The sequence below is a fragment of the Channa argus genome, chromosome 24 (assembly GCF_033026475.1).
Source record: "Channa argus isolate prfri chromosome 24, Channa argus male v1.0, whole genome shotgun sequence".
In the NCBI taxonomy this organism is placed as follows: domain Eukaryota; kingdom Metazoa; phylum Chordata; class Actinopteri; order Anabantiformes; family Channidae; genus Channa; species Channa argus.
The window spans coordinates 4,812,770-4,826,770 of record NC_090220.1 but is presented as its reverse complement, the minus strand read 5'-3'; the positions used below and the strand labels follow the sequence as shown (position 1 = coordinate 4,826,770).

Sequence of the window (14,001 nt, the reverse complement as noted above, 5' to 3'; positions counted from 1 at the left end):
TTAAAATACCCTACGGTGCAAATATGGCTGTAGTACAACATTGACACAACATTACACTCTAATTAAGACAACACGTATTAAAATGATGTAATTTTATACAGAATTTATTTGACACGGATGGGGAGGATTGCATGTTTTTTGTTTAGCGTCAGCTTATTAACCCTGGGACTCTGATCAATAGACTAAGTACATTCTTAGTAACATAAACGTGATCCGTCGGCTTATTATAGAATATACATTTGAAGGAGCTACAAAAAGAAAATACGTTGTCAGGTCTTCCAATGCATCGACGTGTGCCAATCCAGCAAACGAGATTTGATTTATATTACGGCTCTTATTTTGTATTAAAAACAAGGCGGAAGTTGTAATTTTGGTTGAAGCCTATTGTCTGGAGTATTCAGTGACTTCCTGTACGAATACGCTGAAAATGCGTTCATTTTTACCAGCAGTGGCTGAACAACTTTTCCGAGATATCCAGAAAGCATATCAGGAAACGTCTCAAAGTAAGACGACAGTGGTCAAAACAGACCAAAGTTTGATCTAGACAGTCTAAATGTCGTAACAGCTTGTATTTTCTTAGCTCGTAGTGTGTTGTTTGTGACAAACTTGCTAGTCTGTCTGAGCAAACTCGGTGTGAAATTATCCACTGACAGACTGAATGACTAACTTCGGTTAACTTCACTCTTCCATTGATTAAACACAGCTGACACTAATATCCTCACAAATAGCGTCAGTGCAGTACTCGCCATATTTTGGTGGATTTGATGTTGTTCCAAGGTTTTGTGTGGGGTAGTTTAGTATTTGGGCTGTAGGGGGCGCAGTTGCACTAGACAACAGTATTTTGTCCAGACAGTGCACATGTGTCTCTGGACCAGCGTTATTAGAGATGATTTTTCAGAGCAGTCATTTTGCAGAAAAAGTACAGCTGTCATTATAACTTATCCATTTAGCTGTCTACTTTTATTGTCCTGGGCAAAATGTGGCAATGGTGACTAAAAAGCTACAACAACATTTTGAGAATTAATAATAAAGGGATCCCTTGTGGCTTTTGCCATGCCCTGAAACTCAGTACTGCTCGATATGTTCCAGTGGGCTTTTTTCATTAGTCTGTAATTGTGATTTATATGTACGTGTTCATTTTTCAAATGCCTAAACTGAAAAACTCATTACTGTTTTCAGATTTGGCTTCTGGGGGAGCTTTTTAAAAATCCTTTTATTATCCAGTTTACTAAAAGAAAAGGAAAGGACATACAGCAAATTCCTATAACTTACTATTTCAAGAATGCAGGGGCGGCGGTAACTCAGTGAGTAAGGCAGTCGTCAGACCACAGGCTCAGTGGTTCGATTCCCGGTCCCGGCTATATGCCGAAGTATATCTGGGCAAGACACTGAACCCCTAACAGCCCATTCTCATCTCCAGTTGTGCAGAGCCAGTCCAAGCCCGGTAGAAATTGGGGAGGGTTGCATCAGGAAGGGCATCCGGCATAAAAACTGTGGCAAATTAACATGCAGACAATGATCCGCTGTGGCGACCCTGAACTCAGGGGATAAGCCAAAAGGACAAAAAAAATAAAAAATAAAAAATTTCAAGAAAGCCTTTGTTCAACAATCGATTTAAACAACCCCTGAAGTATTCGATTTCATCTGGATTTATTCTTTTTTTTTAAAGAAGATACCAAATTTAGTGCTTTCTGTTTAAATGAAGTATAACAGCAGTGTAATGTTATGTTTCTAATTTTTATGTTTTTAACTGTTTTACTTATCTTTGAAACATCTAATCTAGAAAGGTGGTATAAGTAAACTTTACTTACTTGCTTATTTAGTAATGTGTTCCAAAATGAGGTCTGGTCAGAGTTCTCCAGTGGCCTTTATTTAAGATGTCAACATAACATCTTGTATTTGAATTTTCGTTAGATTGTCTGACGCAGAAAGTGTGCTCGTAATTGTGATTTATTTTAAAACGTGTTAGTGTGTACCTCTAAAAGGACTATTTATTTTTAACCATCCGCTTGAGTGGCTAGACTTGGATTTTTCTTTTATGCCAAACCCCACCCATGAATGAGAGCATATTTTTTCCATTATGAGTTACAGCTACTGTTGAGTAAATCCCCTGTGACTTTGTAAACTTCTAATACAGTTATTAATTAACAATACATGAGTACATATTTTAACATATTGTTTTCTTTCTTTTTTTTTTTTCACAGTTGCTGATGACCTGCTTATTGCGTAAGTGTCCATAGTTATTCACGTTACCAGTTCATTTTCATCCCAGATTGTAGATTATTTTGCTATCACTCATAATAGTATTTGACATACTAAATCTATATATCTATACACCAATCTAGTTTTCATGAGGTATGATCCAAATAAAAAAAGAGAAAGAAAAAACTCCTCATAGTTGGATCTGAGCGTGGAGAGCAGAAACCTCACTGAGAAGGACAAGGGAGGTGCTCCTCCAGTCTGCTTTTCACGAAAGTGATGTAGAACTGAGACATATGACATGATGCTGCTTTCTGCCTCTACTGAGACATTTCCCGGCATGTTGGTCTGAAATACTGAGTGTGTAGGGGTGCTCCCTGTCTGGGTCAACATGGCCACATCCTGCTTATTATTCAGGAAACCTCTGGTTTGGAGGCTCTTTTTGGTAATTCACAGCAGACATCATTCAATTTTTTTAAATTTATCTCCATGTTTTTCATCTCTATCACATTAGAACAATTAACTAGCTAGAACTATTATCCGCAATAATTACTGCAGGCAAACTGATTGAGCTCTTAGTTTTACACATTCTCTTACGGACATTTGCATAGAGTTGATATGTCATGATATCTGCTAATATGGACATTTTCGTTTGTTTTTTGTTTTGTTTTTCAAAAAGAAAGTTCATCAAAATCTCTCTCTCTCTCTCACACACACACTGAAATGGTCATAAAGAGATAGTTCTAATGTGATCTTTCCTTCTTATTTGTGTCCACCCTTTAAACTTTTATCAAGTAGTTTCCGTGCTTTAACGTTTAGTTGAGTGCAAAACTTTGCTTCCTTTTACTTTGAAATGCCAAAAAAAGTCAAAGAATGTGTATAATCAACATTTAATGCACATTCAGTACAAATGTAACAAAAATGGTCAAGGAATAAATAAAAAGACAGTTATAGTAAAATAATTGTTTTTCCTTACTAACCTCCACTTTGAGTATCCTCTGAGCAGTGTTTACATCTTTTCAGATGTAATTTCAGCCTATTCAGGACTAGCAGGTTGCTTGGTTGTCTGCCATGTACAGCATTCCTGTATTGATTTTGCTTTGTGGTTTGGATCATAGTCTTTTTAAACATCTATTGCTTCTTAACTTTTAGCTTTTCGACTGATGGTAGAAGGCTTTGCTTTAAAATCTTACTTCCACTTAAGTTAGAGCTCCAGTGGCATCCATCCCTTCATCAATCCATGTATTATCCACACATCCTGTTGAGGGTCATGGGCGGCTGGAGGCTTTTCCAGCTGCCATTGGGTGACTGGCAAAGTACACCCTGGACAGTCTATGTCAGGGCCAACACAAAGCGACAAACAGACAAAAAACACACCCATATGCACACCTACAGGCAATTTAGAGTCACCAGTTAACCTAACTTGCATGTGTTTTGAACTGTTGGAGGATCGGGACTACCTGATAGAAACCCACTCGAGTTTTTGCCTTTCTCTTACATTTTCTTGCTTATGTCTTTCAGTCTGAACTTCATCTTTGGATCGTGTGTCTTGCAAGCATTGGACCTGGTTGACCAGCGTTCAGTCACCTGTCTGTCATCTCCTAGTGGACGAAAGGCCTTCCAGGTCTGTCATGATGCCGTTACAATTAGTAGTCCTTGACTATATGTATTACTGAAGTTTAACAAGTTTTGTACGCGAAATATCAATCTTTTGTGTGCAGGATTGTTTCCATTTCTATGATCTAAACTGCTTCTGTAACGAGGTGATTGCATGTTAACATTGCTTATGGCCACCATAAAACCCAGTAGTTTTATTCATGCCATATTTTTAACAAGTGAGACCGAAATATTGCAAGTTCAGCTGTATTGCTTTTATGAAAGATCACATAATCTATTCTATAAAAGTTGATCTATATTTGGATCCAAATTTTGTTCAGCACTGTTTGTAGCACTGTATAAACAAGAAGACAGGAAAAATAGTGGTGTGTTCTGTAGATATCTCCTTTGCACCTTGTTTTATTGTACTGTAGAGAATGTGTGAGGGTCTAAGAACATTGCCTTTAGTGTCTGTAAAAATTCTACAATTCAAATGCTTAATTTTCCTATTTTGTCTCTCAGTCTTCTTTTTCTTTTCCTTTTGGCTGTTCCCTTTCAGGGGTCTCCACAGTGAATCATGTGCCTCCATCTAACCCTATGCTCTGCCTCCGCTTCACTCACACCAAATAACTTCATGTTCTCTCTCACTACATCCATAAATCTCCTCTTTGGTCTTCCTCTAGACCTCCTGCCTGGCAGCTCCAATCTCAGCGTCCTTCCACCGATTTATTCAGAGTTTCTCCTCTGAACATGTCCGAACCACCTCAATCTGGCCTCTCTGACTTTATCTCCAAAACTCATTCCTGATCCTGTCCATCCTCGTCACTCCCAAAGGGAACCTCAACATCTTAAGCTCTGCTACCTCCAGCTCTGCCTCCTGTCTTTTCTTTAGTGTCACTGTTTCGAAGCCGCACATCATCGCTGTTCTCACCACCTTCTCTCACCTATTTTGTCTCTGAGTAGCCATCCAAATTTAAAGTCCCTTGTCTTTCAAAAACTGTATGTCCTCATGACTTAAAACAAATCCTAGATTAAGGTTTTCACATAAGTTGATGTTTTAAAATGTGTTTTGAAGCAATATGGACACAGTATTCAATGTTAATGCATCTGGTATTTTATAGTTTCTAATTAGACACTTAATAATGAAGTGAGCTTCTTGAATACAGACTATTATCTATTGATAGGAAATGGCTCCATAGTTTTCCATACAGTGAAAGCTGACCTGAGTTATGGTTTCCTCAAAGTGAAATGTTAACCTCAACAGGACTTAGAGTGATTTGTGGTGGGAGAAACAAGGCGGTCAGCAAGGTTGTGGTCATTGTGATCCAAATTTCCTGGAAACTCCTTTAGGGCCCTGCAGACACAGTTTTATGAAAGGAACTGTAAAATACAACACAGCTAAATAAAGACATGGATTCTGTGGGGACATTTGCAACTCAATTGTTGGTGTAATTGTTTGCTCCATTTTGCTCAAGGCTTTTTATTCCGCTGGGCATTTGACGTCCAGCAGAATAACATTAATATAACAGTTGTCCTCGTTGTCTTCAGGAAAAGGTTTTTTATATTCTATTCTTCTCTATTAATTTTCCTTAGAACAGATCCTGTACATAAAAAGAGAAAATTATTGTTAATTTTTAAACAATAATTTGTGCCACAGTCATCCCATGATGTTGCAATGATTGATTGATTAGATCAGTTTTAATGCAAACATTTGCAATATTTGCTTCAGTTGTTCATATACTATATAGGGATTACTCATTTGCCTTTGTCGTCAATTTTTTTAATTTTTTATTTTTTTTGTCCTTTCGGCTTATCCCGTGAGTTCAGGGTCGCCACAGCGGATCATTGTTCGCATGTTGATTTGGCACAGTTTTTACGCCGGATGCCCTTTCTGATGCAACCCTCCCCAATTTCTAACGGGCTTGGACCGGCCTTTGTCATCAATATCAATAGATAATACATATGTATTGGTTTTGGACTGTTTGAATTAAACAACCAGTTTAAGAACTTCACTTAGGAGTTTGGGTATGTTTTTCACTTTTTTCACATTTCATCAATAGAATAATGGATTGGTTGAGAACTTAATTGTTAGGCAGCACGGTGGTGGAGCGGTTAGCATTGCCACCTAACAGCTAGAAACTCCACAGTTTCAGTCTGACTGCCAGTTACAGCTATTTCTGTGCTGAGCTGCATGTTCTCTCCATGCTTGCTTGGATTCGTTCGGGTACTCTGGTTTCCTTCCACATTGCAAAGACATGCATGTTAGGTTAATTGGTGACTCAAATTTCCCACAGGTGTGAATGTGAGTGTGAATGGTTGTCTGTATGTGTATGTCTCTCTGTGTTAGCGCTGAGATGGACTGGCTACCTGTGTACCCTACCTCTTGCCCAAAGACAGCTGAGGTGGGCTCCATCCCCTCTTGATCCTGAACAGGATGAGTGGTTCAAAAATATGGAGGAAGTGATCATTGTTAACTACACCAATATTAATATAAATATTGTACAGTGAGAGGTGCAAATAATATTTTTCTTATGTTTAAGGTATCTTGTAAACATGGGGTTTCAGTAAAAGTCACAAAGGTCATTAGACTGTTTGCAGTTGCATCAACCTGTGGGAAGGTCACTCATTTCTCCGTCTTTGCTCTGCTTTACCGCCACAGTGTTTAATCCCTGCTCTTCAACACATCTGTTCAGGATGATATTCCTTCAGCAAACATCCAGAGGAAGATTTAGATGGTTCACTGACGACGTTAATCTTGGGAATAATCATTTCTTTTGCTCGAAAGGCAAAGATATCCAACAGAAAGTAACATTACCTGCACATCAACATATTCTGTTGAATTATCTTAACTTCTGATGAGTGTGAGCATGCTGCCTCCATTAATATTATTAATATTAGTGTTCTTGTTGTTGTCATTTATTTTTCTTTCTTTTTTGGCTGCATCTTTTTGTGTAAATTTCGGATTGTATTGCACATGAATTTAGTTAAAGCATGGCAATCCTCACGCTTTCTATCAACTTAAACATAAACAGCACATTAATAATCACATAATTTGCTTCTTTCTTTTTGTCATAAATCTGTTTTTTGTATCATAGTAGCAACTGTAAAGATGGCTTTTATGCTTTATGTTTTAGTAGTTAGAGTTGTGTTAAGTGACACTGTACTTGTCTGTTCAAATGGTGTCTCAAACTCATGCCACAAATATTTAGCTTTCACAGCCGTCTGACTATAAATTTAAATTTGACAGCGAGTGCCTTCCTACACAGCTGTTAAAAGCAACCTAAGTACTTTGTATCTAAATTCCCCAAACCAGTACGTAGCTGGCACGGCTTTAACATATAATTTGAGTTCACCGCAAACATAATCACAGATCTCCATCTATGACGAAATAAATGTTAGAGGAAATGAGCTGAAGAGGATTGAGTCATGACACCCAAGATGTTCTTACTCAGAGTAGACCTTATTTGGGTGCCATGTGACAGCACTGTAAAGTAAAAGAACATCATTATAGCTCTGGAAGAGAATAAAGGCAGTGATAACATTTTGAGGAGCAGCGGCTCATTTTAAAAATATACTTGCTCTGCAATTAGACATCCACTTGTCAAGAGTACTCCCTAAACTGTAAAGCAAGAATAAGATGAAAGAGCAGATTAATTTTATCAGATTATCAAAAATAGGATTAAAATGGAAATTAGTTTTTTTACATGGGTTCCAGAAAATCATTAGAACCATGTTTATAATTTAAATGATGCTAACTGACCACTGTGTCATAAGATGCTGAAATAGAAGTTGATAAATGAATGATTTTTGCCATTTGCGGTTGATTGTGTCCAATGTAAATGGTATATTGAGTTTCTCATGTCATGATTTTGTCTCAATTTTTCTCAAGGGCAATGAATAAGTCATGAGATCTTGGCATTTCACCATATCTTATTCTTGATGTTCAGTGACCTTTTTCATAGGGAATGGTGTAACAAAGCCTGTTGGGAAACCGCAGTGAGACCAGTATTCTCAAGAGTAACAAAAGTCTTCATTTGACTTCATTGACTCGAACACTCTGTGCATGGCAATGTTCAGTCGTTGAGGACAAATAGTGCTGGAAAAATTAGTTGACTAATTAGTTTACTTGCAACCAACAATCTTAGTGTTTGATTGTTTTAGGCAAAAGTGGAACGTTTGCTGGCAACAGCTTCAGTTAATATAAAAAATGGTTTTGGGTCTACATCTTCAAGCAATCTGAATAATTCTGACATTTTGCAAGCTAAAAACTTGTTTGGGGGTATTCATGTTCATCAGTTGTACAGTAAGAAGATAATAGCACCTGAAAGTATGATTGTTTTTCCTGTCCTTTAGATCACGTTCAACATCTTAGATTGGACACAGTGTGTCATTTGTGGTCAGCAGAGTGACTTCCTGTGAGTGGTGAGTGTGGGGATGCTGTGCTAACATGAGTGTCTGGTTTTCAGGAGAGTCAGCTGAAGAAGCTTTTAAATGTATTTTAGCATTTACCATTTTATCTTTTCTCCACTAGTTTTATTTTGCCAAACTAACTCCCAACTGGAATGTAAAACAAACTCTGTGTGGAAAGTTTATTAGCATACACACACATGAGAGACAGAGACAGACAGTTCTTGAAGCACTTTTCCCTTGTATCCATTGTGCTCTTCTCTGTATAATGCAGTACTGTTTACAGCATTACAAATTTTATCTCCCTACATGGACCTTCTTGATTTTGTGAGGACCGTTAGATTAGTCTGCATTACCTTTAGCTGTGTGTACCTGTTAAACTGACAACAGTGTGTTTATGTATCCAAAATATGCAATATGTTGGAGTACACAAATACTTTGTGTCTCAGTGGCTTCCCAGAGCTTTAAATTACCCTGAGGCCCTGTTTGTGGTGTGGAACCATTGGACAGAGGGCCTTCCAACATCCTGACCCTCTGATGGCTTCCCGAGAAGTATTCCCGTAAGAGCAAGAATTTGAGGCGTAGATGGAGCTAGACCCTGGCTGAGGCTTTAACTCTCTGTGTTCCATCTGCGGTGGCAGATCTTGATCTACAGTTTTTGTTGCAGAGACCTGGATCTCTGCCAGGCAGGGGAGGTCCACAATTTGTGGTCTCTGTTATTGATATTAGCTGCAAGCTTTGCCCTGTGAATGCAGCACAGCCATGTGATGCCAGCGAAAAATAAAACGGGCCCAAGTGTGAGCTGGTTTTCAATGAATGTGGCTCTTTAGAAACTGTAGCAATCTTTGGCTTGGTCTCCATAGTTGTACTGGTTCTGTCCTCATCCTGCTGTGCATGTTGCTTTATTCAACTTCACAAAGGTGCATGTCTGTCTCGTTCCTTGTTTATAATGAAGTGCCACATTGAACAAATGAGATGTTTTTGCTGTAGTAGGTCACAAAGAGGTAATTTATTGAAGCCCTAGAGAATAATGGAGCCTGCTCTGACATCTTGGGAAGCATTAGTTATTGTGAAGTGTCGAGCTAATCCACCGACCTATGTCCTCATGTGCCATGTGCATGAAGACGACAATTAAATCACTGTCTATACCTGAGAGTGAGTGTCAGCAGAGGCCATTAGACACCACATACAACCTGTATGTTCAAAACTGAATGATGTATATCTTGTCTCCTCCAAATAACTAACGTGAAATGATGAGGTTGGCGAAGGCAACTTCACCTCCAAGCCAACCACTCATATGAAACGTTTGAAAACAGAATCCACCATTCAGTTTAAACTTGGATATTTTTTAATTTAATCTCTAAAGTTGACATCTAAAAAAAAAAAGACTGCAAGCTGGAACTCACAGAATCCCTTCATCCATCCATTCTCCTAACTGCGTATTCTGTTCACTGCGGGGGGATGAAGCCTATCCCAGATATTATTTCTCAAGAGGTGGCCTCAGAGGGACATCCACATACAGACAACCATTAACTCTCACATTCACGCCTACAAGCGATGTAGAATTACCAATTGAACTAACATGCATGTTTTTAGACTGTGGGAGGAAACCAGAGTACCCAGAGGAAACCCACACAACACTGGTCTGGCCAGTCACAGAATAATGAAATCGTTATAAGTTCAGGTGACATTAGCTGGTACAGTGATACTGAAACAGTGAAAAACTCCGACCTTTGACATATTCCCACAAAATAAGTGTATTTGAAGGATATGGCTATATCCCAGTAGAGTACCACACAAGAAGCAGCTGCAGGGCTTGTCTCTGGATTTCATCATCAAGTGTTCTCTAGTTTACCTTGGGTAAAGTCTGGCTCAAATTAACAAAATACACAATTATTGAAATGATAAGAATGTAAAAGGATAACTTAAGAGAATTATTTTCTCTTTATCATTGAAGAGTACTTTTAAATTCTTCACCCATGCGACCACCATCATTATATGCATATACATTTCATAGAGTTGTGATGAAAGATGGAGATGTTCTTAGAAACACATCCATGTCTTTACTTCTCTGCACCTCAGAGCTCACCCAGTCATGTATTGATTTGCTGAAAGATGTTTGGGATGCAGGAAGCCTCTTGTATTCCTTCATGCTTTTCCATGCCCTTACTGTCTCCACTGCTTCTCCGCTGCATCAACACTAAACCACACCTGGCAGCCAATGCAGGCTTGTTTTTTTTATATTTGATCAGAGAAATGTCTTTCTAACAAGAAATTAAGTGACTGTTGACTCTGTATGATCTTTAAAATACACACACATCAAATTTGATGTGGAAATGTTGCATATTAAATGTACTGTATTTGATTCTTTTGCAGGTAATAGGAGGATCAGGGCATTTATACACATGCTTTGAATCCTGTCACTACTGCCCATGCCCAGCCTTTGCTTACACTGTGCTCCGTAGAAATGAAGGCCTGCTGGTGAGTGTCATCCAACTTGTTACATGGTTTGGACCAGACAGTTTCTAATGTGACTGATTTTTGACTGTAGTTTGGTTTCTGACACACACACACACACACACACACACACACACACACACACACACACACACACATACACATGTCTGTGTATCTATCTATCCATCTGTCAATCTATCCATGCATCCATCCATCCATCCCCACATCGCATGTGCTTCTAATGAGACTGAACAGGAGAAAGTAGTAAGCAAACATCTGTATGTTTGTCCTGGCTTGTTGATTGTTTAAAACAATAATCCACAGGATTGTTAGTGTGGAGAACTCTCATTTACAATGCATAGAAGAGGCTGAGGGTTCAAACCAATCAATAGCTGACCGGTAATATTGATAATAAAGAGAAGAGCATCTGAATGTGTTTAGTGACACAAACACAACAACAACCTGTCATTTAACACACAAATAATTTTGTGTGTTAGACTAGTTTGGTTTTTGTTCTGACATCCTGAAGTAAGGTGTTGAATGAAGGCCCTTGAAGTCCCAAAACTCATGAAACATATGCACTGATAATTAAAGAAAAGCTAAAAATACCTGATTATTCAGACAGGAAGACAAACACCCTGCTGGATTTGAACTCAGTATGCACACTAACTCAGGGACAAATAGATAGTGGACACATTGTATACAATGGCATGTTTATACACGAGAGGTGAAACCCATTTCACAGCCATTGTGTCTTGTCAGTCAGGCGTGTATCCTGGAATAAAACATCAGCCAGTCAAAAGTCAGACAAAGCATGCAGAAGCTGTGCAACAGATGTAGTGTGTTCAGATCATGTTTTTGTCTGGGCACTGAGGGGTGTCTCCACTTTCACCAGCTGTTTTTGCCTCTACTACTGACTATTGTAAGTAGTCATTTCTCTGGAGAGTGCTGCTAACATCAGTGTGAGAAACAGAGAGCTGCAATAAACCAAGGAGACTCCCCATGAGCACGTTGGCACCGCTGACTTCATCCCCCATGAAAACACACTGAGGACAAAAAATGTAATTGTTCATTGCTTCATCAAATTCTCAACAACTTTGTCAGCCAGCTAAAGAGACTCACTCAAAAGACGCTTGCTGGATAGGACCAGACCAGGTCCATACCATTTTGAGTAGGTCAGACATCCGATAATGGAACTTTCCCACCAACAGTTGACAGTGATGAGCTCATAAATAGAGGGAGCAAACACTCTGAGTTTGGCTTTTTGCTTATGTAAAACCACTAATCCATATGCTCATGAGTGTGGAGAACTGTCATTTAGATTGCATAGAGCAGGGTTAAAAGAAATCAATACCTGACCTGTTGATATTGATAATAAATAAAGAGAGGAGCTTCTGAATGTGTTCAGTGACACACAGATACTAAACTGCAGAGCAACTTGTCATTCAACACATGCATTTAGCTCCTGGAGTTGTGTTGTTATTCATGACATATGCACATCATTTGGAAGATAAGACACACACGTTACCCTCTTAATCACATGTCCTTTCCATTTAAAAAAGATTTTGGATTTTTTTTTTAATTGTTGGAAATTCTTCTGCTTTATGACTCAATACACTTAAGCTGATGAATACTCAGTGGAAAATTTCCAGCAGGTCAGAGCCCTAACTAGTCTGGTGTTTACCAAGGATCTTCGAATTTAAATTACAAGAGTGTCATTAGGGCTTCATATCCTTGTCATTTGTCATATTGATGCTTGTGGTCATGTAATGAAGTCGTGTCTGTGATGTTTCCTCCCAGTGTAAACACATCCTGGCCATCTATCTCTGTCAAGCCATGGGTGTGATTCAGCAGGAGAGTGTGTCTGATCAGCAGATGTCCGTGCTGCTCAGTGGGACAGGCACCCATGACACCTAGGTACGTTCAGTACCAAATAGGACCAATGTGGACCATCGCATCTGGCCCCAGAGGAACAGCATGGGTCCTGCTGTATGAGATCCTGTGATTTAAATGGACATTATGGGTCACTGCAGAGAAGAGCGGACCACAGGAACTCTAACATAGTTTTTCCTCTTTCATACGTCTCTCTGAAAGACACCAGATGTTTTTCTTCTTCTTCTTTTGGAAGAGTTCTTGATCTGTTTCCAGGGAAACGGCATCTGTTTGAGTGTGTGCTCCTTTTATTTTTAGTTTTTTTTTTATCTCACACATCAGTTAGGGAACTAGTTTTTATCTGCATGGTGAGATTATGTGAAGTTGTTTTTTTCATCTATTCTTTGTAAATATAGATTTTTACATGATTTAAAATTAACTGTCTAGGAATAAAGAGTGATGTGTAACAATATAAACATTGGCTTTATTAACAAAATAATTCACCATACATACAGATTGCATTGCATCATGTGAAATAGCAGTATCAGTTCAGAGTTGCAGTTTTGATGAATGGAAAAAAGACTGCCCTCTAGATAGTTCGAACATCAGTTGAAGCACACGATGTTTATCCTGATTAGTAACAATACTTCATCACATTGACAGATACTTCGGAATAAAAGGCAGGAATGTTAAGAGAGATTAACTTATGTTACTGTCCATCTTACCTTAAAAACTGCAAAACAAGGCAACAGTTTGACATCAATCTATAGCTTGTAGAAAGACGGACACCTACAGTACTTATTTTTTTAAAAACATCAGTCAATAAAGACAATAATACAATGTTACAGTGCAGTTACAGTGTGAATGTCTCCATTGGAATGTACTTAAATATTGGCACACTCCAGTATCTTAGCCCTTAAAATTAGTCAGGTGGTACACCAGATACAACAGCAAATGAGGAATATGAAAATGAAGCGGAAGAAACAAGTGCTCAACTAAAGAACACTTGCTAAACTTCAAGAAAACATGGTTAAATGCCACCAGTGAAACACACCAAACAGCAAATAACCTAAAACATCAGTGCAATGTGTTTTCATGTGTGTAGCGATGGCTCTCAGGTGACCAAAACACCATAATTTCCAAATAAGTTACAATACTCCAAGCAAAGCTCCTTCTGAATAAATTATGTCAGACCTCTTTTTCCAGATCTCATCTTTGTCTTCAGTTTCAAAAGCTCAACAGAAATATTCCAGACAATGCTGAACACCACAACCCTGCAGAAAAGGTGCTAAAGCCATAGGTGCTAGTTTTGGCACAGTAGAAAGCAATGTAGCAGCTCCGATGTTGTGATGCTGTGCTATGAGCACCATTGAATGCACCCAGTTTGGACACAGAGACTGTGTCATTAGTGTTATCTGCTTAGCTGTTAATAATAAGATAGTTTAGAAGTTCCACAATTTAAAAATTTAT

General features: G+C 38.6%; 1 protein-coding gene across 2 annotated transcripts; it reads left to right on the top strand.

The window, feature by feature from the left end:
- Positions 1 to 366: 366 nt before the first annotated feature.
- zswim7 (zinc finger, SWIM-type containing 7) lies at positions 367 to 13,019 on the top strand. Of its 2 annotated transcripts, XR_010912285.1 has the most exons (6): positions 367 to 503; positions 2,205 to 2,226; positions 3,721 to 3,823; positions 10,579 to 10,683; positions 11,555 to 11,720; positions 12,460 to 13,019. XR_010912285.1 is itself a non-coding variant. In XM_067494822.1 (5 exons), the coding sequence occupies exons 1-5, from the start codon at positions 428 to 430 to the stop codon at positions 12,574 to 12,576; spliced, it is 423 nt and encodes a 140-aa protein (XP_067350923.1). In that variant the 5' UTR covers positions 368 to 427; the 3' UTR covers positions 12,577 to 13,019. The 2 variants fall into 2 exon arrangements, 1 of the variants encoding a protein (XP_067350923.1); XM_067494822.1 differs by lacking the exon at positions 11,555 to 11,720 and having other exon boundaries at positions 368 to 503.
- The last annotated feature ends 982 nt before the right edge of the window (positions 13,020 to 14,001 follow it).